This window comes from Labrus mixtus, chromosome 4, assembly GCF_963584025.1.
Source record: "Labrus mixtus chromosome 4, fLabMix1.1, whole genome shotgun sequence".
NCBI lineage: Eukaryota > Metazoa > Chordata > Actinopteri > Labriformes > Labridae > Labrus > Labrus mixtus.
The window spans coordinates 18,164,870-18,192,191 of record NC_083615.1 but is presented as its reverse complement, the minus strand read 5'-3'; the positions used below and the strand labels follow the sequence as shown (position 1 = coordinate 18,192,191).

At 41.9% G+C, this 27,322-nt stretch overlaps 2 protein-coding genes across 5 annotated transcripts in view; one reads left to right on the top strand and one right to left on the bottom strand.

Moving 5' to 3' along the window:
• lsp1a (lymphocyte specific protein 1 a) overlaps positions 1-10,420 on the bottom strand; it is a 31,568-nt gene extending 21,148 nt beyond the window's left edge. The window contains exon 1 of the mRNA XM_061037081.1: positions 10,047-10,420. Coding sequence (XP_060893064.1) covers positions 10,047-10,105 — 59 coding nt within the window. The 5' untranslated portion in view covers positions 10,106-10,420. The remainder of the gene's footprint in view (positions 1-10,046) is intronic.
• zgc:172145 (Ferritin light chain, oocyte isoform-like) overlaps positions 1-27,322 on the top strand; it is a 331,670-nt gene that overhangs the window by 193,832 nt on the left and 110,516 nt on the right. The gene's annotated exons all lie outside the window — the stretch shown is intronic.

The window sequence follows — 27,322 nt, the reverse complement described above, 5'->3', positions numbered from 1 at the left end:
CAATGAGCCTTTAACCTGCATTCTCTCTAATGACCAGCAGGGGGCGACTTCACAGGATGCAAAAGAGGAGTCTTTGTGTAGACGTCTATGGGACCCTGAGCATACATTCAGTTGATCTCTATAATCAGTTTCCATTTCCCTACAGATAATCTTTGTTATAGAGGAACATATTGGTTTTACTGGTGTTTATTTCTTTTTGCTGGAAGCTTTTGTGTTCTGCTTTTAATGCCTTCTTAATATTTCTGTGTTTGTGTCTGTGCGGCCACAAGTTGCTTCTGTTGTTTTATGAAAATAAAGATCTATTCTATTCTTCAAATCTCAAAAACAGGAGAGAGACTGAGGACTCGTCCACAAGTAGGCTGGTACTTTTTTTCTGTTTTACTTTTTTTTCTGTGCGTTTTGGCTTTTCTTACGCAAACTGCATTTTAGGTCACTGACAACGACCCTTTATTAAACTCCTTCGAGAGTAAAGATGTTCAAAAACTCTGTTCTTAAAACATCACACTGTGCCCTGGTTTCTCCTCCATGTGACGTCATCGTGCGACGCTGTCACTTTTGTTAACATGAGATTAGTGCAATGGCAGAAGTAACCAAAGTAGCGCTGGTGCTAACGTTGCTAACTGGACTTTTTGCACGCTCACACATACATACACAGTTTCTCTCCCACTATGATGACGAGCAGAGACGACTGATTGGAGCACGCAGGTCACTGTTGCTTAATAAAACACTCCAATGACACAAACCACACGGCCAACGTTGGCGGTTTTGGACGTGACCCACGGGTAGGACTTTGGGTTGATGAATGAAATGATCATTGCAGAGGAAAGGGGTGTCAAGGACATTGTTGTTGTTTTTGAGTGAGCTGCTTCGCCCGCACATTGAAAGACATAAAGTAATATTATCGCCTGTAAGTGTTGTCAAAAAAGTTGTTGACTTGGCGTGCTCATGACAGCAGTGACTTCCTGTGAGAAGTTTTTGAGAACTTAGCATGTATGGACGGGATTTTCTTTTAAACAGAGGAGGAAAACCTCCGTTAAATAAAATACACGCTGACATGTGGACTCGGGCTCAGATCCTTAAATGTGTCCCGGTGTTTGGCTTCTGTTGTCGTTATCCTCAGAGGAGGCGGTTTGAGCTCTTAACACGTCAAAGAGCTCAAAGTGGCTGCTCAGGAGTCGAGTTACTAAACTCACATGTGGCCTCAGGGTCACTAATAGATCCCTAATGGCTCTCAGGCTCCATCTGTTCCTCCACCCCCAACTCTCTTCAACAGAGGAGTCGATATAGGTGGGACACACTTCGACCTCTGACCCTAACTTTCTTTCCCACACCTCCTCGGGTCCAGTTAACAGGAAGGTACGAGCTGCAGCATTGCCTCCTCTTTTTGTTGTTCTTGTCCTCTTGGCCTAACAGGTTATGGTATGACAAGGTTTTGCGAAAAATATGTTTCAGCGAAATTTAAATGGTTAAATAAAAAAACATTAAAAAGCAGTGATTGCTGGTTTAAAACTGTTTTAAAGCTTTTGTAACTGGTTAAATATGTGAACTGCTTTTGTCTTCTTTTTATGTTTTTAATGTTTAAGGTCGATCTAATAGAACACTAACTTTTCAGTAGGTAGACTCGTGTCTCTGTCATGTCCACAGAGCTCCCCAGTCCCATTTTTTCAGCACTATCTAACTTTGGCAGCCGGCCAAACAGAATCTGAATCTGAATCTGTAAAATTAATACGGTAACTCCTGGCGTTTATGGCTTCAGCATAACTATGCGACATCTTCGATCTCTGATCAGCTGGAAAAAAGAGCCAGCTTTAATGCAAAGAGTGAACAATATGTCAAAGTGTGGGCGTTGATTTACAGGCACCAATAACCTCTACAGCCATTGGCATCACATCCTGCTCTTCCTCTAGTTTCTCCCGCTGTCCTTCCATTGCGGAGGTGGAGGACGAGCAGAGAGGAAACGAGGGAAGAGACGGAGGTGAAGAGGCCGGAGAACAGCTGGATGTGGGTCAGGAGCTCTCTGATAGAGGCTCGGTGAGGTAGAGGGAAAATACAGAGCAACGGCGAGCACTGCTTCAAATACAACAGCAGTTACATAAAATATCTGGCCTTCTATGAGAACCAGCGATGTCAATGTCTTGTTCCCGTTTTTTATGCCAAATTATATGGTTATAGATAATGGCACTAAAATATGTGTGTTTCATCTGACCGTTCATCCTGAGCAGCACCTTTCATGGCTGAATGCAAAAAATGCATTTCCTCGATCGTCCACTAGAGGCTGGCTCAACTAATGAGTCATTCCCCAAAGAGCCCCAAGTTTTCCAACTTTACAGCAGAAATAAACATGTTTACAGCCTGGTACAAAAACAGTTTTGGTTTCTAGCTAATTTCTCTTTTCATGACAACCGTGCAGGTAGAATTTTGGACGAGACCCGGTTGCACTTCGGGTTTGTGGGACAACTTTGAAAATGAAATGGTCATTGCAGAAGATCCTAGTGAGCTTCCACCAGAAACAGCCTCTCACTATAAACACAGTTGTTAATTATCTTATTAGCATGATAATGTTAGCCTCCGGCACAGACTATACAGCTTTGATAACAGGTGTTTACTAACCCCTCCCTCCAAAGCCAACTCCACCCTCTTTACCAAATATGGCCACAACAAGATGGCGGCAACTAAAATGTCAAGCGGTGGCTTCAAAGCTGAATTCAAATGCTTGATGTTACGTTGGCAGCATCCGTGCATTCAGTGGAAATGCAGCAGTACAACGCCAAGACTGTAGCAGCATACTCGCAATGCATCATGGGATATGTAGGCAGTGTAAGCATGGCTAGAGTATAGCACACAATGAAAAAAGCTATAACTTTTTTTACCTTTACCATTATACATGATTGGACAGAAGACATGACAAACATTCTTCAACCACTGAGGTAGGATTTTGTGTTTCTGTGTTTGTAAGTTTATTCTGAGGTTTCTAGCTGTTTGGGAGTTGGACACATAAATCTGAGCTGAACCCTCCGTCCTCTGCCCTCTCATTACGTCTCCTTTCTGTAATCAGTGTTGTGGCATTCTGTCATACCTGGCACCGGCTCAAACATCTAATTCACACTGAATGATTAATCCCCCTCAGAGGGATTTTAAAGCACCGGGATTACCGGCAGCTTCACTTCCTCCTCCCTGTCCTGCGCGTTATCAAAACTTTTACTCTGTCTGGACTGTTTCAGAATAAAACCTGTCCTCTCCGTACCATTACACGATGAAGACAACTTTCACCTCCTCTACGGGAGTCTGGAAGGGTTTTTTTGTCTGTTAATTCCTGTGTTGTTGTTTCTCTGTAAAGTGACACCAAAGACATGACCGAGCACGCCGCCAACAAAGCTTCCTCGTATAAAAGCTGACAAAGTGCCCCAGAGCCCTGGAGGTCTGTGGGAATGACAGGAGGTTTAAACCCTTAAGGATGATACACCTGAGCTGAAAAGTCAACAAAGAGCGAGCAGGGGAGACCAGAAAAGGGCTAGTGAGATCGAGGAAACAAATAAGAACTCGCCATAAAGACCTAAAGAAACATCTTTAAACGTCTCTCGTTTTCTGAAAATGTCACTTTAATGAGATATTTAGAGGAAAAGCCGCACATGTTTTTCTAAGTTTCACTGGGACAGTTCCAGTTGTATTGAATCGTGAGGAAAAAGAAAATGACAAAATGTTGGACTATTTATTTAAAGAACAAACAGATTCGAGTGTTTTGGCTGCACAGCTGTATGTTGGAGGATTTGTCGCAGAAACTTTCATCTCTGGGATCTCCAGAGAAAGAAGCAGCAGAAACGCAGCAGATGAAAGCTGCACCACCTGCCAGCAGCCCACATGAACCACCTGAACTAAATCATTGTGGCGCTCTGATCTGTCTGCACTCGTTCACGCTGCCGCTTTATTGTCCGGCGACGATTCACCGGAACGAGAGTGAAAGAGGGATTCACTGCCGGGAGGAGAAAGGTTGAAAGTATTAAGTCCTCAGCTGCTCTTTTGTGAGCGAGCATGCTGTCATCGACGGGTTGACTTGGCTGAATGACACAGTAATAACACGTTTCCTCCGCGCCTGGACGGCTGCCAGGCTCCACGGGACACAGGAGGACGGTGGGAAGACGCTTGTGAGATGAAGTCACTGTTGGCTTGGAACAAGTCGGGGCAAAGCAGAGGTGACTGAATCACTCAGACACGACAACACAGAGACGCAACCTTCTCAGCTCTTTCCTCATAACCTCGTCTGGTGACGTCTGGGACTTTTTTTTCCTGTGAACAGCTGTAGGCGTCAAAGTGCTGTTTTACTTCTCGTCGTCACAGCTTCACCATGACGTCTGTAACCAATCACTGCTTTTAAAAAATCAACAGAAATATAACAAATGTTTATGGGCCAGTCGAGCAGTTACGACTGAAATATTGCAAAAGCCAAAGTGGAATTCCACAAAACGTTGAGCAGTCGTCACAAAACCAGATTTATAGCTCTGCGTTGAATCTACGCTGTGGTGGCGTACGCCGCTGTGTGAGCGTTGGTGTGTCTGCAATACTCTGCAACGCTACAAACGCTATTGGTGGTGTGATTTCTATACTAGCTAGTTTCCTGCGTGCTCTGCTTGTTTTTTTCAGGAAACCATGGCAACTGAAACAGAGCGTTAAAATGGCAGTGATATGGGAAATATAATGCACCCACCAGATCAATTACAGGGCTTACAGTCTGCGTTGTTTCGCAGCCTAGTAACATTTTTAAGGAGCTGCACGTCAGGCTGCGTACAAAGGCTTCTACATGGGTACAAGGCTACGCTTAGACGAAGAAGAAGTCTATTCTAATCAGATGTAAGATATCAAATTCGATCTGAATCTAGAAAGGGGGTTATATGCAACTTTCAAAAATACTGCGTTTGTAGCGATACCGCATGGCCGTTAGGCAAACTGCACCAGTAACCTGTTGCTCGCTCTCCCACGCGTGCTCGTACGTACACAAACGAGCATCATCATTGGCCGCCAAACACTGGATATTTACTGGCATAATGTTTACAGAGGAGGTAAGTGGTCATACACATGTGAAAGTCTGTGAAGGAGTCTGTGTGTCTGTATTCATTCTCCATCCTACAAACGACAGTCTCTGCAGGCACTGGCTGAGAGCAGGAGTGTGTGATGAGTTTGTACTGTTGATCTCTGTAAGTGGAGCGGAGTGAGGAGGACGTCGAGATACAACACAGATAGACAGTGAACATCTACTTTTTCACATCAGTTAACCGTTCGCTTATTAAAAAGATTTATACTTGTAAAAAGTTACATATAGCCGCTTTAATTAAAAAAAGGATTATAAAATACGATAAGATCAGAAAATCTCATCTTTGTTTTTATCTGAATAAATCCTCAACTTTGTGACGTTAAAAACGTTTGGGGAGGGTCGAGATAGCTTCGATTTCTCGGACAGATTATGACCGGTTAAGTATTTACTCTCCTGACGCTCGTCTCTTAAACATCTCTTTTATCCATGATTCTAACCTGTAAGCAAACAAACCTGCAGGACTCTTGTGTTCAGATACGTTTAGGCAATGAGCTGCAGCAGATATAAACACTCTATAAAAGCTCACAGTTATCTCTGAAGGCTTTAAGGAAATGATCTGTTCTTTGTCATTTTCAAAGCAGTCACCTGAGCTGTCATAATGTGCTTCTTATGAATCTCTATTTTCACACAGAAGTCGATTTGAAGTGGAGCGCACACTTCAGTCTTCATGCCATCGTGTACTTTTCCAAAGATAAAACCCACATGTGGCACAGCTGCTGGCTCAGAGCACTGCCAACTAAAATCCACATCAAGCAGAGAAAGTCCAGTGAAATATGAAGAAGACAGAAAAAACATTGTGTTGGGTATTTCGACATATCTCAGCCTGAGGTCTAAATAAAACAGTTTGGAGGTAAAACGTCATCTTCAAAGTATTTTCCAGCACTGCTACACATGCAGGTCAAGTGAAAAGTTTGTTTGTCCAAAAGGAGCTGTGAACGTTTGGTTAGTCTTGAAATAGCTTATAGTTCAGAAGTTAGCGCACCAAACGTCTGTAGCCCGCTGCTCTGGCTCTACTCCAGGCTACATTAGCTGCTATTAGCATAACACATGTCAATCTTCCACCAACCTGTCTGCTGTCTAGTGTCATTCTAGATAATATTGAAGGAAGCTTCAGTGTTTAGCCAACTCTACATCGGTCTGTAAACCTTTCTGTGTTCTAACCTCTCTTCATTTTTCAAAAATAAAAAACTATGAGATGTTGCTCAGACACTCAAGAGTGAAAAATGACACGTCAAGTAATTAAGCAAACTTGTGTTTTAGCAATCGGTTGCTGTGGTTGCTAATGCTAAGCTACCATAAAGAGAGCCAGAGAGAGAAAGCCAGATCAACAAAATCCATCCATTATCTATACCGCTTGTCCTGTTCAGGGTCACAGGGGGGCTGCAGCCGATCCCAGCTGTCATTGGGCAAGAGGCGGGGTTACACCCTGGACTGTTGACCAGCCAATAGCTCAACAACACAACAACAAAAACAACAATTTCCAGCAACTCGTGAATATCAACACCACTCCTCTTTTGCAACTAAACATTTCCCATTTCAGAGCCAGGTTGTCCACTAAAACAGGATTTATTTTCAGGGGTTACCTGTCAGTCACATACTTTACCCCATGCCAAAAAATTGGGCATAAAGGGTATAATTAACTGCTTAGCTCAACTTTAAGGCTGCAAAAAAACTCAAATTAAAGTGTAAAATTCTCTGTAATAGGTTCAGATATTCCTACGTCGACAGCTCATGATTATCATTCTAAAGTGTAGAGATAAAAACGTTGTCTGCTCCCACAGATATGACTCCTGGAAACAGGAAAACCTTCTCTGTTTACTTTCCCTCTGTCCCTGAAATACAGACAACCAGCAGAGAGATGGAGGAGGGGGGCAGTTCAGCGCCCCCATCACTCATCAGCTTACTCTACCCTGCTGCCGACTGCCCCAAAAAACATTCCTCAGCCTCTTATCTCCCCTGTATCGTAAACAGTGAGGACACCCACCCATTTTTGAGGGGGATTCAGGGGTCCGAGGTCACAGCAGTCTGTTTGTTTTGAAGCAGGTATGCCTCCTGGGTGACATCAACGTTTGGGGGGGTCTGATTAAAAACAGCCCTGCTGCATGCCTGCCTTGACCCAACACGATGAACAGCACACAATCTGATAAGAGGTGGACTCCAGTCAGCGAGACTTTCAGATGATGTGGAGTTCAGTTTGTGTTGGGACAATGCTCGGGGAGTTTGGGAGGTAAATGTGCAAAACACCCTCCATCAAGAAGACCATCGTTCACCATCGACTGATTTGTCAATGGAGTCTGGGGGGCTTTGAGGAAGGCGATGTAACAGCTGTTTCTTGTTCTACCTCTGTTGGGATCTTTTCTGTGATGTTACAGACTCGAAATCTGTCCTGGTCTCAAGCATCTCGTCTCTGCATCAAAAGCATTTTGACTTGGTCGGGTCTCAGGCTGGGCGGACTTTGGATTTTAAATCAAGACCGGTCAAGACCACCACTGCCAGGCTATTTTTCCACGTAATTACTGTGATTAGAAGGAAAACGCCTCTTTTTAAAAGAACAAATAACTTCAATTAATTTGTAGTTTGACTCGCCCTCTCTGGTTAAGTCTGCAACCTTCCCACCCCCTGCACACAAGATGATGATTTTTCAGAGATATTTATGGTCTTGGTTCTGTCTCTGATCACTCTGGTCTCTGGAATGTCTTGGTCTCGGTTAATGTGGTCTTGACTACAACACTAACAAACACTTCAAACAACAATCTGAGGCTGTTTTTTTAAAAGAGGGAGAGTGTGTTCAAAAGTCTGGACCCCTTGTGAATGTCCTTGGAAAAACTGATAACATGTAAAACAAAGTTCAAATCACTCGCTCCTGCATAGACCAACAGAGAGACGGGCACAGCGGGTCCTTCTGATCACACCAATCAGAATTTGAAGTTCTGCAGCATGTTTATGAGCCCAACAGCTCAAAATGTAAAAACAACCTTGCACAACGCCTGAAGTTTCAGGATGACTCACTCTGTGTGACAGGCACGATGATGGATGTCAAACATTGGAGGTTAACTTGCTGACGTTATGTTTTTGCTGCAGGCTTTGGGAGTGATGTCATCGTTTCTGTCAGCTCCTCCAGACTGATGCCATCTGCAGAGCGAGACGCCCGCCGCCACTGCAGCCCTCGCCGCCTCCTCCAGCTGTTATCTGCTTCATAAACACACACCGCCCCGACTGCTGAGCTCACCGTGACTCAGAGGTTTACACGGAGCTCGCTGGTTGTGACATCTTCACACACGTCGCTGACACATCCTGAATGTGATCGCACAGTAACGAATCACAGGCTGTTACACAATGTGTGACAAATCCATGTGTAGGATTCTGACTGGAAAACTTGTTAAATTTGATGGAAAGTTACAGAGGAAAGACTATATGGTTTCATGTTGAAGATTTAGCATCCGATTAATCTCCCAGGCGCAACATTCAGCTGCTTCCACCAGAATCAATGAATAAGAAACAAAGGAAAAACACTTCCTCATGTAAACAGAAAGGCACATACCAATGCAAGACCACACATCATATATTGCACAAGATCTGCAAAAACACAGCATGATGAGATAGGTTCAGTTTACTCTACTCACTCTCAGAGTGGAGGACGTGAGACAGGTCAGACAACACTCTCTGTGCCTGCCTGAGAACAGACAAAATTGGCAGTTGCGACTCTGGAGTCTGTTGGGGCCCCACTGGCAAAAATCAATTAGGGGGCCCTCCAACCAGCGTTCATCACCCTCATGTCTGCCAGCGTCCCGACGTTTACTCCTCTCCCTCTTTTGTCTTTGTTGGAGATCTTTGGTTTTCACAGGAATAATGCGTGCAACACTTTGCAGGGCAACAAGAGTGAGTGGAATCAGATGGGGCCCCCTTAGGGAGGTCTCCTACTGTCATTGCAAAATTTGCACATTTTGCGACTCTGCTTTGATTTAAATTTGTCAGCCCTCAGCAGTCGCCTGCCTCGCCTGTTGACCAGCAGCGCCTCTGAAAGTAGGACAGCATGTGTGATTGTAAATGTCGCCGTGTGAACACAGAGCAAACTATGATGCAACAAATGTGACAAATCAATGGATGATTCAGACCAGAGCAAACGAACTAGAGCTGTGAGACTTTTTGATCATCTCTATAAGTGAGTCAACATAAAGGAGCCCTGATTAGTCAGCGTCCAATCACGCAGTCTGGATGCTCTTTATGACTTCATGAATTGAGCAGAAAATGACAGAAGATTTTTTTTTAATTCCCACATCACGGTGAAACTAAAGCAGCAGGATGAGCTCTGATGACCTCAATCTGCTGAAAGCTGACACAGGATGAAAAAAAACTTTCCCCTGAAGACAGGACGTGTCGCCGCCTGAAATCTCCCACAAAACAAAAGACTGACTCTGTAGACTTTTCACCTTTGACACAGGTCACCGACACCACTTCCCCTTTTTTTTCCCCCTGTGAGACGGAGAAGCTTCAGGCGTCCCAGTTTGACTCTTGACATTTCCAGTTAGTTATTAATCCACTGATGAAACTACAAACTGTGCTTTAAAGCGAAAGTAAAGATTTCTGAGTGGAGAGGATTTTGTCATACTGCTCCTTTGTTATGATTAATCCAGGCGTAGAGAGGTAAATCGAAACCCCAAATCCCCCCAAAATCCTGCGTGACCCAAAACACTCCCAGTAATCCCACTGTTCCCATTGACACAGACATTTTTAGGGCACAAACACGCTCCTGTTTATCCTCCTGTGCAGATATAAAAAGCTTTGTTCCTGCACATCCGAGGGGGGAAATTCACCCCCCAAAAAAGTTCTGTACAAGATAAATAATGAGAGTCAGCTGAGTGAGTGCATGTGTGTGTGTCTTTTAAAGTTTAAATATTAACCCCTGCTGCTTCTTTCTGTGTGTACAACAGGAACAAACAGAAACCAATCGACCACATACCTCATCAGGTTTTGTAAACCCTGTTTGCTGGAGTTTCTCCTCAGCAGAGCGTTGGACATGTTGGCCTCCTTTTCTTCTTCTTCTACTGCCTTTTATTCTTCTTCTTCTTGTCCTCTCGTAGAAACAAAACAGATCAGCTGCCCTGTGAGAACTTTCTCTAATCTTCTTTTGTCTTCTTCCACCTCGACACTGAAGGCAGCTTCTGTCCTCCGCAGCCCGGAGCTTTAAATGATATGTTGTGTGTGTTGCAGAGTTGAAGCCTCTTCTAGTGGTTTCACACACACTCTCTCTCTCTTTTCTAAATCACACACACTTCTCTCCTGAAATGCTCGTTGGGGAATGTCAGCGAGGCTCTGAGTGACTCCCTCCTCTTTCTCTCTGTTGGAGGCTGGGTTTTCAGTCATTACACCCGTCCCCCCTCACCCTCACACGCTCACACACACACCTCACCCCCCTCCCTCTGTCCTACATGTGGTTTTCATTGAAGAGCTCTGAGCAGCGGGGCCCAACATCTCTCTCTCTCTTTTTTTTTTTGCAGCTTTTCTCTGTTATGTCGGCTCATGTGGGCTTCCCTGAGGGGGGAATGAAAGACGACACCCCCCACCCCCACGACACCCCCCACAACCCACAACTGAATCATCCCCTCCCGATCCCCTCCCCGACATTTCAATCTCCCTCCAGAAGATAAGCCGAAGACAACACAAGGAAAACTATGTCAGAGATGTGGGGTGGGGGGGTTTGTTCCTCTCTCCGCTGCAGGTCTGAAAATATCAACGTCAAAATGTTTAAACACTCAGAGAGCACCAAAAAGTTCAAGTTAACCTAAAGAATAAATACAGAAAGCTGTAATAGTGTAAATATTGGTCAAAGTAGAAGTACTGGCAATAGACAACCAGCTTCATGCCTGTATGTTGAGTTCAGAGCTGAAGGCGGGCAGTTGTTAGCCTAGCTTAGCATAAACACTGGAAACAGAGGTAAACAGCTAGCCAGGCTTTGCCCGAGGTCAAAAACAAACAAATGCATCTTCCAGGTCTTTGGGGTTAAATTAGCGATGATGAAAATGCAACATGATTTACACTCTAAGAAATTGCTGTAAATGTACAAGGAAATTTCAACAGTATGATCCTGTTATGTTTAAATACAGGACATTACTGTATTATAACGGTTTATAACAATATTTTACTGTACTATTATTGCTTGAAGGAAACAAAACAGTAATTTACCATAGTTTTTGCAATGCATTTTGGGAAAAAGAAGTTGAGACCACATGGTTGAAAGGACAGTGAAGTTGGCTTTGTCAGATTGTTATCCATCTCCATCCTGACAATTAAGAGGTGAGTGCCTTAGGAAAAACCATCACTTATTAAGTTTGAAGTCATTTGTGGGATTAACGTTAGCTAGATTTGGAAATTACACAGAAACACTGCAGGCAGACACAAACGCAGTGAGTGAATTCTTTGCCAGCTAACATTAGCTCGAAATACAGATCTTAACAGTTGCTAAATGGGACAAAAAAACAAACATTTTCTTGTAATGTGGTTAACTAAGTGGGCTATAATGAACTTGACTTGCTTGCCTGGTTGTACTAGAATGGTAAGGTTAGCTAACATCAACAGTCACTTTTTCTTTGTTTCAGCTTCAACTGACAATGACTATTGATTAAATATTGAATTAGAAATGATGATTAGCTGGGCCTACTAGGCAATATGGCCATAGTATAAATAGTATAATATACAGTATTTGAAAATGTATAAAATGAAACTTTAGTGAGACTGTCAGAATGGACCTGAAACATGTTTTTTGTTTTTTATATTTTAACACATAAAGCTGCTGCCATACATCCTGAATTCCTGTACTTAAAGTAATTCCAGGACTTATTTTTATTCATACTAGTTCTACTTCATACTTTTACTTTACTTCTTTGTATATGGAGAATATTTAGAAAGGATTGTCCATATAATAATGTTCACTGTTCAGCTGGAGCTGCTTTTCTTCTAATGTTGTTTTTTCCCTTTAGAGAATTCCAGTTTCAGTCTGGAAGGAGAAATCAGAGGGAGCTGCAGGTCCAGAGACCCAGTTTCCCTCAGAGGACAGGTTGTTTATTCAGTTATGAAACTATAATAGCATTTTTTTCACTTCTCTCTTTAAAATGTCTCTACCAAAACTCTTTTATGCACTTTTTATAAATTGGAAATGGCCTTTGCTAAATGTCTTAATGTAAATATTTGTGCAAGATTTTTTGCCTATTTAACCTTCATGTTCTTATTAAATATGATTTAAATTCAGTTTTTTGCTCTTGAAATAGTCAGAATCTCATTTATTTATACCTCCACACACATGATATTGTGTCTATTCCTCGTTTGCTGAGCTCTCACAGGTTGTGAAATCTTCCCTCTGCTCTTCACACCTCGATAAACAAACTCTGAGTCTTCATCTCCGCCCCCTCCCATTTTCAACACATCGCCGTTGCTACAGTAACACACTCATCACCATTCATTCCCCCCCGAGTGTCAGTGGGTCTTGCTTGGTGGCACGTCAGACAAAAGGGCATTCTGGGAAGTGGGTTCACTGTTTGCCTCCCTCCTTAATGCTGCTGCTCGTAAAGAAGAGCTGTGGTCTCTGACCAACAGGAGCTGACCTGAACGCAAACCTCGACACACAGACGCTCGAAAACAAACCATATAAAAAAGAGAGAGAAATTAAAAAAGTTTCAATAAATCATAAGACTGTTTCTGACAATGCCCGAACATGGATGTGTGCAAACAATCTGCAAAAGAAACAAAATCTAGAAAACATACAAGTCCCTAGAGTTGTTTGAACCACCAATCTCAATTAAAGGATGAAGAATCATGCTGGACAATCCCCTGTGTCCTGCATTGTTGTGTTAGCATGCTAATGAGCTCTTTAGTTAGCTCGTAGCTTCATATTGAACGTAAACTGACACAGAATGATCGAGATCTAAAAACACTTATGTAACATCCAAATAATCAGCGAGTATCTTCTTCTTTTTCTTCTCTCTAGTTCTTCACTAAAACAGCTTTTATACTCAAGGGGAGGAGCCGGCCGTCCCGTCCATGTAAACACGACTCTGACAACAACACAGCCAGCGGGACTCGAGCTTCTTACTCATTGTAGACAGTCATGAATCAGAGAGGCATTTGCAAAAGTTGGTGTGAATAAAAAAGCCTTAACGATATAAATCAGCTCAGATATTCTACTCTACTTTTAATCTTTATACCACCTCCACAACTGTCTTCATCATAGGTGAAATGTATATTAACCTTTAGCACGCTGCTGCTTTCTTTTTTCATGCTACTGTTAGCATTTAGCTTAGAGTGACCAAGTTTATTGTGCCTCAATCATCACATGAATACCAATAACTTGGTTTTTAATACATACAGTGTTCCTTCAGATTGTCAGTCAGCTAAAGATTGAAATAAGTTGTGCTAATAATGAAACTGATGATTCAGGTATATTAGAGAGGTTCACACACACACACACACACACACACACACACACTGCTACAGCTCGTCCTCCACCCTGCTGAAAACAAACACACCCATCCATCAGCAGGGAAACAAATGCTCTGCGTCTGCTGCTTCGCTCTCAGTTCCTTGTGTTTGGTTTCTGCTGCTCGACGTTATCCATGTAAGCCACGCTGTCACCTTCATGAGGCCGCTGCAGTAAAGATTGAAGAGGTGGAGGCTCCCTGTTTTCTCAGCTGTGTTTACACAGTTTAAACTCACAGCGTGAAGCCTTTCTACATTTTATTACATAATGAAATGTGAACAGTCATATAAAGCAACAACTGCATTTTCTTTTTCTTTTTTTAATCTTGACCGGAGAAACTTGTCTTCACCAAACACAAACTATTGAATCTACATTTAAACATTTCACATTAAAGACGTGTAAAACAAAGAAAACAGACGCTGGATGCTTTTTTCAAACAGAACCTTTTGTTGGAACGGGGGAAAACCAGACCTCGAAACAGAAGCTTCACTGTGACATGAAGAACACTTTACATCAAACAGGGATGAATAGATGACAGAATAGATCGACCCAGACAGGAAGTCAGACAAGGAAACGGACAGAGCGTCCGGTCAATTTCAAAATAAAACACAATATACAGACTCCTGGTTGTATTTTACGTCAGTTTATCAACATGACGTCAAAACAGGCACCGACTGAACAACAAATCGACCTCAGAAAGACGAAACAACATGTCGTTTGAAAGTTTTTTCTTTTTATTCTCGCTGACAGCAGCATCCTTTTTCAATTGTTTCAAAGGGTAGAGAGCGTCTTTTTTTCTTCTTTTTTTAAAGATTTATTTTTTGGCTTTTTGTGCCTTTAATGGAGAGATAGGACAGTGGATAGAGTTGGAAATCAGGGAGAGAGAGAGAGGGGAATGACATGCGGGAAAGCCACACGCTGGATTTGAGGAGGAGGAGGAGGAGGAGGAGGATGAGGCGGTCAGAGCTGCCGGGAGTGTTGACCTTCACCCAGAATATGTTTCTGCTTCTCCTCCACTCGATGCTCTCATCACCTCCCACTCAGAGCCGCCCCTCTCCTCGCCTGACACCCAGAGTCTACTTAGAAATGTAGAATCTGTGTGCAGGGATCTGGGTTTTAGTATGGGAGGTGTTCTGGTATCAGTTTGTAGTACATTGACCAATCACATATCAGCAGACTTCGTTGGGTTCAGGAGAAACCGTCTGTATGGAGAGACAAAGCAGGAAGAACACAATCCACCATCGGAGATAATCAGTTGATATCAGCATTAAAGAGTTACTAACAATCTGTTCTAGATCATATTTTCACCTGAGCCATAAATCAGCTGTGTCACAAGAGCCAATAAGTGTTAAGATTTCCTGATTTCCTTGAATGCATCAGAAAAGATCGATTCAACCTCCATTCAACATCAAAAATAAAAAAAACCTTGAAAAGTTCAAATGTTTTCTCTTAAAGACACCTAGTGTTTAAAATGGGTACTGCAGTCCAAATTCTAAACATTGTAGAGAGCAGCTGTCTTCCCCCGTCCCCTCCTCTCTAGAGTCGATGCTCACACAGGTTGTCATGTGGTGGACACTGAAGCTTCAGTGTTTATCCAGCTCTGCATCGGTCTGTAAACCTTTCTGTGTTCTAACCTCTCTTCATTTTTCAAAAGCATCTCCAATATTGATCCTAGTTTGAGCACGTTTCTGCTCGTGGAGCTTATTAGAAACATGCAGAGGCTTTTTAGGTACAATCACTTCTATCTGAACCACTTCTCTTGACCGCTTCCATCACTGCAACACCTGTTGATTTGACCTGATAACTGCTCTCATATCTGGCAAACCGAGGGGCGTCCAAAACGGCCGTGTGGGGGCACCTTAAAACCGTTTATTTTGAATACATATCCGGAGAGGCAATTTTTGCCTCGCATTTGATGTGAACAAACGGTCACTTCTCACACCTTCAGATGATAGCCGATGGATTCTTCGGTTGCTGTGAGCCAAACATCATAAAGCTGAAGAACATTAGAAAGCTTGTTGATACGTTTGGACCACTTAACGATCCCACTGCACGTTGTTTATATTGACTGCCTAAATCAAAGCCACTTTCAAGTTCATCTGAGTGCATTAAATCATCGTTGTGAGCCAAACCCTGAACCCTGGCAGAAGGAGCAACACATTAAGCAGCCACAGAGCCTCATTGTGCCGCTGTTAATATCTTCAGGAGGCTCCAGTTTCAGAAGCTTCAGATGATTAAAACGTGCAAACAAGCAGGAGAGGAGCTGACGAGGAGAAAGAGGATACGGGAATAAAAAGATCTGAGGTTGAAGATGACACAGAAATACCAGCTTTGTGTGTGTTTTGTGTATGTGGGGGTATCACTGCAGCAGCCTAAACACAATAACGTGAACTATCTGCATACTTTTATGCGGCTGTCGCCCCTTCAGGCTGATTAAAAGAACAGGATAGCTTTGTTTTTTCTGCCTGTGGCGGTAAATAAAGATAGTTTCCATGGAAAAACAGATCTGCTGACACAGGACTCTGAATGAAACCTTTTCCAGGGAAATAACTAACTCGTCATAATCTGATTCTGCAAATGATCGGAGGGACAATGAAACAGACATTAAGTGGAACTATAAACATGTTTCCTGTGCACACCATGAACCAAACTTTGCTCATGAGAAAGATGTTTGTGAAGACAGTACAGCGTATTCTTTTAGATATCTCCAGCTCACAGAGATGACTAAATAAAATGGTCACATATTCTCCTCCTCTTCAACCGGTTTAAATAAGTCTCAGAGCTCCTCAAAACATGTGTGTGAAGTTTCTTGTTCTAAATCCACTCTGATCCTGTATTTGATCATGTCTATAAACCCCTCTATTTCAGCCCTGCTCAGAACAGGCTGTTTCCGTGTCTGTACCTTTAAATGTAAATGAGCTGTGTCTGACCACGCCCCCTCTCTGGAAGGGCTTGGGTGTCTTGTGTTTGTCGACAGACTAGAGACACATATTAGTGTTAGAGAAACATGGTGAAGTGGATTTAGCACAATGAGGGACACTGAATCCAAAGCTCAGTGTTTACTCAGACTTATACTGTATGTTTAAAGGGGGGATAATTTTTCCACTTCTGGATTTTATCAGCATCAGAAAAGACAAACACAATAATAAATAATCTGTTGGCATATTGGGCCTTTTTTAGGTTTATTTTAGGGCTTTTTATGCATTTATTTAGATAGGACAGTGGATAGAGTCAGGAATCAGAGAGAGAGAGTGTGGGGAATGACATGTGGGAAAGAGGCTACAGGTGGGATTCAAACCCTGGCCCCCTGCCTGGAAGACTACAGCTTGGGTACCTTAAGCGTGGACACCCATTAGGCTACCGGCGTCCAACATCAGGCCATATTTAAAGTAAAAAAAAACATACTTATTATCAAACATGCAAATGGTGTTTGATTAGTTGTTAACCTCCCGCCAATCTGAAGAATACATTCAGCATCAATATGAAACCTGCATGATTTTTTTGCCCCTCATGATTTGCTGCTTTCTTAAAAGTGATGATCGAGCTCCAGGGAACCAGACCGACTCCGGCGAATTTACACAAACCTGCAGAACAGAGAACAGAGATCTCTAAGTATGTTTGTGTATCGTTGAACCTCCTTAAGATTTTATGAGCTGGAGGCAGCTAGGGTGGCTTTGTATAGCAGCGCAGTTATTTAACGGCCCCCACCAGAAGCTTTTACAGCATGCAGGAGACGTGTTGAGAGCAGTGAGCGGAGACATGCAGCAGTGATTCTACGTTCACACTGCTGAGTCAGGTTAACCAGGAAGACACAAGACATTAAAGGCCCTGACAAACCAAGCAGACGGCAAAGAAGTGGCGACGAAGGCTGCCTGTGGCGTCGCTTCACATCGCCTGAAGTCTCGGCCAAAAAGTTGCACTAGAACACACCGCTAAGACTACAGCCGACGGCCAACCACCAGGTACGTTCTTCTCATGTGTGAGAGGAAATAACTCTCCATGCCAGCAGGCGGCGGTAGCTAGTTGTTATGATACGAGAAGACCATTTTCACACCGCTGTCGGTCAGCATTTCTATATATGCTGCGCGTTTTTCTATGTGTATGTCGTTTCATCAGTTGCTGAGCGTTTGACCCCTACCGGCCACCGTACCATCCCAACAGTTTATGGCACATAGATGGAAACATGCGCCTCATAAGGTAATTGATCTGTATGTTATATACATGACTAACTATTAACAGGGATAAACTCCATAACTGCACAAGTTATTCTCTAATGCCTCCACTGTACTGACACAGTTTGTAAAAGCAACCTGCATGTATGGCCTTCCTTCCAGAGTTAGATCAGACTATGGAGGTGAGAATTCACAAGTGGCACTGTTCATGAACCTTGTTCAAGGTGTGGAGAGGAGGAGTCACATCAAAGGCGAGTCTGTCCAAAACCAAAGAATAGAACGTCTTTGGAGAGATGTTTTTCTGCATGTTCTACAATCTTTCTATGATACATTTTACTCTCTTGAGAATTCTGAGCTTCTTGATCCTGAGGATGACCTCCACAAAATGGCACTGCAAATTGTTTTTCTGCCAGAAATTCAGAAAAGATTTCAGAACTTCAGAAATGCCTGGAATAACCACAGTCTGCGCACAGAAACCAACAGAACACCTGTCCAAATCTGGATTGCAGGAATGCTGGCCAATATGGAGATGGACAGCACAGCCATCAACAATGTCTTGGGTGAGGACCGTTACAGTGAACAAAGTTTGGAGGCCCTTTTGGCACACCATGGGATTGGCACTTTCCCCAGTCTTGATGATGATGACCATTTCCCAGCTATTGTTGTGGAAGAACCCAGAATCCACCTCACTTCACAGCAACAGCAACTCGTCATCCAGGCAGTTGAAGATATTCCAGATATGACACAGAAATACCAGACTTGCTGCACAGTAATTGCAAATATGCTTGTGTTGCCCCAAAGTGAAAATAATAGTGTATAATATCATAGACCAAACTGATACATTGGACGACAATTTAAAGTAATATCACACAGTATAGGGAGTGATGTTGTACTTAATATCGTCACGTGTGTCTACGACAGAATCGTAGCAGTGATGATATCCAGAACTACATCTCGACCTCGAGTGTGATGTTGCTTTTATACAACAGTAATACAAGCAGAAAGTAGTGGTAACAAGTAAAAATCAACAACAGATTATTTTAACTCCACCAACTCAACTAGTTCCACAGTTTAACTAAAACTAGTCTCATTCTAAGCAACCCAAACAGTCTCCTGCACTGTTACTTTGTTGGTCTCCATGGTTACCACAGAGCAGCTACTTTGTAGTACGAATCTTAACTTGTGTGTTAAAAGAAATGGATTTCATCATGAAACCATTGAAATTAGAGTCTGTTGTTTGAGATGATGAATAGATAAAAACTGTCAGCTGTAAATGTCAATTCAAAGTATTCAAAGCTCCTGGCTGAGGTGGAGTGATACATGTTGTGAAAAGTCCCAGTGATGTTGTGTCCTATATCGTCACTCATGTAATGCCTCTGATCCAATCATATTGCTTGGTCAGAACTAACTGTTGTATAAATTACCATATACCATACCTTATGATGGAAGAAGTATTCTGCTCCTGTACAGAAGCAAAAGTGGTATTACCACACTGAAAATACTCCTGCATTTAGACGTTGTATAGTAAATGTTCACTGACAATATTTTACTATTATAATATTGTTTCAACAAATATTGAAGGCAGGTGAGGAATCCGCTCATTCTTTTATTTAAAGTACCCTCGATATGATCATAGTTAAGTAATGTAATATTTTGTCTAATGACCAATAATAAGACTACTTTTTCCACTACACCACTTTACACCCTGTCATTTTACCTCAGAAATCAAAGACACTGCATATTTTTTCTTGAAAAATACAATTTAAATTTTATTGCACAACTGCAAAATGTCCTGCCTCCATTGCATAACATTGGAACATGTCATTGATAACCAAATTTGAGGGGGAGAAAAAGGTGCCAGTTGTACTTTAACATGGAAATATCAGTAAACGTCATAAACGAGCTGGTGAAACAATCTGGCGCCGAGGTGAAGCAGAGGGAAGTTTTTGTAGTCGAGATCCTGATGACCAACTAGCTGCACCTGGCGCCGCCTGGGAACATGAACCCCGCCCACCACACTCACACAGACAGGGGAGAGACACATGAGGATTAAACAGACAGGGAATGACAAACAACACAACAGAAGGGGAAGGGAGGGCTGCCATGATGTGAATCATGACAATAACCATACTATAACTACTAATTATTCTTGCATTCAGTTATAATTACTTTACACAAATGCACTGAAAAAGCAGTTTTAATTTGAAGCAAATTGCAGCAACGTTACAGAAGTCTGAGGAGGGCTTTGCCCTAGAATGTAATGAACTTGTACTTTAAAGCCTGAACTGACTTCAACCTTTGGTCCACAGAATGCTGCACTGAAAACAAATTGCAGAGACCTTGTTTGTTGCTGTCAGATTTATTTAGACACAAACTTCAATTAAACAATGGATTTTTTTTGTATTTTGTTCAACCTCTTTGTGATATTTTATTGATATTTTTATTGTCTTGTCTGGACTCTGTCTTGGTCTTGCCTCGGAGCTCTCTGGTCTCGGGCAGGTCTTTGTCACGGTTAGTGTGGTCTTGACTACAACACTAGTTTAAAGATTAAGAAAAAAACCTTTATTAATTTTAGGGCAAAGGTAATGCTCTACAGTTAAAGTCAAGTAAGCTTTTAATTGGTTTTAATACATTTTTATTTGCTACAGAGGCTGAGAAAAAAATATTTAGGAAATGTTGACATACTGCAGTTTTTCAGAAAATGCTCAGGTTTTGGGAGGTTGTTTTGAAATAATGCTGAGAATTTAGAGAGTGTTTATCTAAGACCCTGGTTACATTATGCAATGCCGAAACCTGGAGCCTGCAGAATTCCTTCTGTCATACAGCTTTTGAATTTCTCATATTGTTTGTGAATGGCCAGTCTGAGCACTATGGCGCATGTGTTTGCCTCTGGAAAGATTTTAGTGTCTTCATTGTGGAGAAATTCAATGACAGGATGCTGTGGGAAGCCCAGGGGAGGCACTGCTGAAGCTCCAGAGGCAAACTCCAGCACCATTTCCAGCGTCAAGGGGCTGCATTCTCCTTCTACAAAGACATGAGCAAAGGAAATTATAGCTCACATGGAAAGAAATATAAATGCCTGTCACACTAATAAGCTTCAAGTATTGTACAACTGCATCTACATGAAACTGATGATAAAGTCCAGATCTAGAATACTGTTGCTAAACTCTTCTGAAACTTTCCAATGGATGTGTGAGGCTATTTTCAAGTTGTCGTTTTGACATATGCAAGGCCATCTTGGGCCACATCAGCATAACTATAATTGCACAACAAGACACAAATGACTGACAGATCAACCTAACCTGATTCCAATTCCTAGGGCTGGCTCAGTGGTCCAGCCAAAAACACACATGCCATTGAAATATCGCACCCTCAATATCGATTAACCAGTCTCTCCAGAAACAGATGGTCTGATTTTCCAGGGGTCGTCTGTTACTTCCAGGGACTGAGAAATCAACTTCAAACAAAGTAGATAAGTCTTCTGCCTCCAGTGGTTTCGGTGCACTGGTGAACAGGTCCTCAAAGATTCCAGGGTGAGCCCTAAGCTCATCAAGGAAACACAGAGTTTTGAAACCTTCCTCAAACCTGAAAAAAAAAAACACATAAATTAGAACATTACAAATCAATGTTATATGAACAAGTTTACCCTTTCACACCCCTCAGTTTTGCCCTGATGGATAAAATGCTCACTGTCTCAATGCCACGTGCATCCGCCCATCAACAAAATAATGTGCTGCAGACTGGACCAGGGAATCCCTCTGCTCCAAAGATGTGATGTATCTCAGAGTTCCCATCATGCTCAGACTGTCTTCTGCATCTGTGATTGCATCATTTGCCTCATGGACAGTCTGAGCTTCTTTTATCTAAAAATAATAATAATGAGAGTAGTCCTATTTTGGGGGGGAAAATCTACAGTGAGAATGTAATGACCAGGCTTCAAAAACTGTGCAATACACACCTTTAATAACTTTTCTCTGAAAGACTGGTCTCCCACTTCATCCAATGAAGCAGGAGGTGGAGATTTACCGCAAAGCTGGAGAAAGAGACGCTTAGAAAAGAAGCATGGGCCAACTCCACCATCTTTCCAATCAGGGTGTACAGTCCAGTCTCAAGATCTGAGAAAAACAAACATTTATGTTAAGATTCAAATAATTTGTTTTATACATGTTACACTTCTTTTTAAATATGCCAAAAACTTCATAATTACTTACAATGAGTATCAAGAGCCTATCATTCTCAGGCCCATCAAATATCTTTGAGTGCTGTATAGCCCTCTTTAGCAACCGCAGGTATTCCCTGGTTGGCCCTCCGTCATCCACAGCCCCTTCTCCTTCCCCCTCACTGTCGACAAATATCACATCCAGCTTTGCTCCTGGGTCAAAGCGGCATCGTTTAAACGCTTGAAGGCTACCCTGCAAGATGTTGTCTCTGCAAACGTTTATTTGATTGCTTGTGTGATTACAGGTGAGATCCACTTTGCTGAGGAGCTTCATCAAGACAGTTTGCAGATCAATTCTGTAACATAAAAACAAATATAAAACTTAGATGACAAAAGACAACTTTGAAGTTGGAGAATAAATATTCAAATGAAAGTAAAATAACATACTGAGATGATGAGGATTCACTATTCTCCACTATTGTTCTAAGAGTTGGCTGAAGAGGCAGTGATCGTACAGGAGACTGATGAGGAGGAGGAGGAGGAGAAGAAGAAGGAGCAGGTGAAGGGCTCGGTTGGTCTATGGCAGGGCAAGCATTGCTCGGGTCACATGCATCTATTATCTTAATTGGAGGCAAAAATACACACAAATACAGATACACAATATACATTAAAACTGTAATTTTTAAAAACTAGTACAAATGAAAATGTTTGAAATGACATTGCTAATCACCTGTCCAGCTGGTGTTACCATCCACTGAACATAGAGGGTCGAAAACCCTTTGATGTCGTACTGCTCAATGGATCCTGACAGTGTGCTTTCGAGTACTTTGGTTGATGCTGCTTCTCTCAGACAAAAAACCTCACTGGCCATTTCCTCTTGCCCAGCAAAATCAAACAATGTCTAAAGCAGAGAACAGAAACAGGACTTTACATCTATGAATTATCATACTATGCACAACCCAGAACAAAACTTAACATCAGAGGTGAACTCCTTCTCAGAGGTTAACATTAAGACAGGTAAAGTGATAACCTGAATAGATTCAGACAAGACAAACTTCCTCGTCCTCTCCAATCTATTAGGAAACTTGAATTTGAGCGGCACACCATCAGTAGGCTCTTCAAAAGCTTCCATTCTGTCTTGTCTTGCCTCAATTGCCTATAACACATAATTACACTTGTATGAATTTTAAAATGTATTTTTAGAGCAACAGACTGTGAAAGAGTAATTGAAATCATATTTCATTACATAACTAATAGAATTTACCTTTAACCGTCTCTGTTCCTGTGACTCCAGTCCCTAACGTCTCATTTCCTGGTTGAGAAAATATGTTTTCATCTAATCCATTAATACAATACAAATGTTTTTTCCAATGACAATCCAGCATGAAAGTAGCCTACTATTTGTCTGTCTGCCAACAATGATTCATTAAATTCTGAGCCTTGTTGAAGCCGTAGAGCCCGCCATTCTTGCAATGTCTGAAAAGCAATCAGTATAACCGAGAGATACAACATAATTAGAATAGAAAAGTGTATGACAGTAACCCATTACGGAAAAAATACAAAACTTTTACCAAAAACTAATGGTAATGAAGACAAGAGGTGTGTTCTTCATTACCTCAGTTGTGCTTGTTTCAAAAAGTGGTGCAGGCTCAGGAGGTGCGAGAGGCATACCTAATGTTGTTTCCTGTGATATATTGTGAAAGTTCACAAACTATCAACTCATGCGATCCAAGTTCAATATTTTTTTTTATCACTGACCAAAGTTACTGTATGAGGAACTGCATACCTGTAACACTTCAGCAAGTGGGAGGATGTATAGTCTACTCCTTCCAGTAACCTCCTTTAATTCTTTGACAGAATGGACTTGGACCTTTGTCAGCCTCTTGCCTTTATCAGCTCTGGCCAACTCAAACCCAACCAGATTTAAGCTTATTTGGGGGTAGCTCTGATGGACAAACTGATTAAACTCTGCCAAGCTCCAGTTCAGTTTAAGTTGAAAGCGTTGGTTTTTCCCAGTCTCACGCATTGGTCCCCCTAAAATTAAAGACATTTAAGAAATACAAAAAGATGTATCATTCAGCACACATTATTTGCTGTTTAAGTCTATACAATGTCAATCTAATGTGAACATGTTTCGTAAATATAATTTATAAATTACATATAATTACTTTATATTCATTATCTAATTTTGGTTAGGTAAGGCTTGTTTCAATGGTTTCACCCCCTCAGATGTCCTAAACTTACCAAAACTAATCTGAGCAAACTCCTCTCGTTGTTTTACTGTGGGGATCCGGGTGTAATTTGGACCAGGGAACAGAAAAAGAGTCACATTCCAAACTGGGTTTTCCCTCCTCCAACTGCCCCTGCGAAAAAATAGGGCTTTACTACTTTAAATTATTACTAGCAATCAGAATACGGGCCATGTTGTTTGCTTTCATTATGCTGTCTACATATTTGACATTAATGTTTATGTTAATATTCGTGAAACAAGAGCCAAACAAAGTCCAGTTATCTATTTTATTCTAAATATAAGCAGATTTTCAGCTAGCGTCTTAGCTATATAACGTTAATAACGTTGCACTACCTGTTTGCCGTTAGTGGCATTACTCTAGCTAACAATACGGCTAGCTCTAGCTGCGTTACCGTTACTACGCCGTTATAGTTTACCTGACATTCGATGTCGGGCACGTCAGAACAAGCATCTGGTAGGAACAAGGATGTCATTGTTACTCTGCAACAGCTCCTGTCTGGCTCGATTTGCCACATTAAAAATTCTGTCAAATGCAGAAACTGCGGTCTCAGTGTTTCCGTCTCGCTCCATTTTCAATCATCGTCTCCCAACTGTGTACATCAGATTCAACGCACTGCGTACATGAGCGTAACGGTAGTGGAGTTGCCCAATGAACCAATCCTGAGAAGGCGTCAGAGGCTGTAAATGAACATACTCATTTTGGATATGTGGGCGGGACAATGACTTCATTTTGAATATGTCGTCCAAATTACCATATTCAGTTTGGATATGTCTGTACATAATTGAAGATATCTACAATGGCATTTTTACATGTGGAAATTCCATTTTTGATATCAACAATTCAATTTTGACTAGTTAAAAAGAAAATTGTAGATATCTCTAATATAATTGTTACACGTAAAAATGTAATTAAAGATATCTGGAATTCAATTCCAGATATCTGAAATGCAATTCCAGATATCTGGAATTACATTCTTGCATGTAATAATTCCAGGTCAAGATATCCATCATGTAATTTCGACTAGTAAGAATTGCATTTTAGATATCTAGAATTGCATTTTAGATATCTAGAATTAATTTATGATATCTGTAATGTTAGAACAATTGTAGATATCATAAATGAACTTTGTCACTAGTAAGAATAGAATTGTTGATATCAAGAATTAACATTTTTACTAGTGAGAATTGAGTTGTAGATATCATGAATTAGAATTGCGACATGTCAAAATGTCATTATGGATATGTTGACTTTGAATTACAACATGTAAAAATTGAATTACAGATATCTGTAATTCAATTTGAATAGAAGTCAATGGCACAAGTTGACTAGTTGTAATTAAGTTACAGATATCTACAATGACCATTTCCACTAGTGAAAAATGAATTTTAGATATCTTTAATTAGAATTGTTACTAGTGGAAATTACATTATGGATATGTCGGCTTGGAATTCTAACACGTCAAAAAGCAATTATTGATATCTACAATTGCTATTACCGCTAATACTTAAGGGCTTGCCATATCAGGGCCTTAACAATGAATTTGTTCTGTGTTCAAGAGTGCAGTGTGTGGAGGAGCATGGACTGCAGAGAGCCTGCTGGAAATGAATCACTTGTCATTTAGAGATGACAACACAAAGCATGCAGGGAGGCTGAAGTTCAACAAAGACTCGCTCACCTCTCCATCTGTGAGCTCGGCACAGCGCTGAAAGTGAAACCATATGACATTCAGAGCAAACGGGAGGGAGTTAATGAGACTTTTGAGCAGGCACTAAACGTAATGACACTCCTTGAACTTTTTACGATGACCTCCGCCTGGCTGAACACAAAGACATGAAATGAGTTTACAGTCTGGGTCGGTCATGAGGATCTGCTCGGGTTACAGTCATGGAGGTCTGCAGGGAGCAGAAGGGACGGGACGGAGGAGAACAGAGATTGAAAATGGATTTAACAGCGTGAGGAAATGGAAAATGAGCTGAGCGGTTCTCACCATGTAGGAAATCAAAGAGACATTAAAATATAACTTTAGTTTTGAGTGAGAAGAACGGCACAGAGGGGCTCTGTAGGCTAGGAAACTGTAAGTAGAAGAGACCAAATGGTAGAGTCTGGGCCTTCTTTTGTCAACAGTGCCTAGAAAATGTTGTAGATTCTGTAGGTCAAGAAGAAGAAGTTTGATAGCGAGAAGTATTTGAAATTGAAATATAACAGAAAGGGGCCTGCACCATGGTTTTAGTGGTTAGTGCTGTAGCCTCACAGCGAGGAGGTTCCTGGTTTGAATCCCCATCCTTCAGGAGCCTCTCTGTGTGGAGTTTGCATGTTCTCTCCGTGCATGTGTGGGTTCTCTCCGTGTACTCCGGCTTCCTCCCACAGTCCAAAGACATGCTCGTTAGGTTAACTGCTGACTAAATTGTCCGTAGGTGTGAATGTGAGTGTGGCTGGTTGTCTGTCTCTGTGATTGGCTGGTGAACAGTCCAGGGTGTAACCCCGCCTCTCAACCAATGACAGCTGGGATCGACTCCAGCCCCTTGTGATCCCGAATGTGATTAGCAGTATAATGAATGAATTACAGACTACCGCACAACTCTCACCCTTGGACACCCCATTTTCAGCTTCGCCATCATCAACACTGCTCTCTCTGGGATCAATGATCAAACAGAGACGCTCTCCCAACAGATCAGTGCTCGCCGCTCTCCGTTAAAACATGCTCCCTGGAGCTCGTGGTTTGTCAAATCTTTTAAGTCAAAATTAGCCGTGGCTCTACATTTCGGACGCCTGGCACAGTGGACTTTTAAAGGTTTTGTCACCAGTTAGGCAACTTTTTTGTTTCAAACTGGACAAAATTGTCAGAAAGAAAAACCCAAACGCACGACTCCAAATACACTTAGAGCAAATACAAAGTCTGTCTAATCAGAAGGAAGGTCGGTAAAACAGGAATCCAAAAACACAGGCAGAGGTATCCAAATAGTGAGGCTAAGAGGTCGGTATACTAATCAGGACAAATACACAGGAAAGCTGTCACAAGAGAACAAGACGAACTGGCACAGGAGGAGGGGGACACTGAGGCCATTTTTGATGAGCCACAGTTCAGTATGGAGTGCAGACTTTTCAGTAGACTGAACATTTCAGCATGGATACTAACTTCCTGGTTTAGTGCAGTATGGTTTGGATGTATCCTTTCAGGAAATT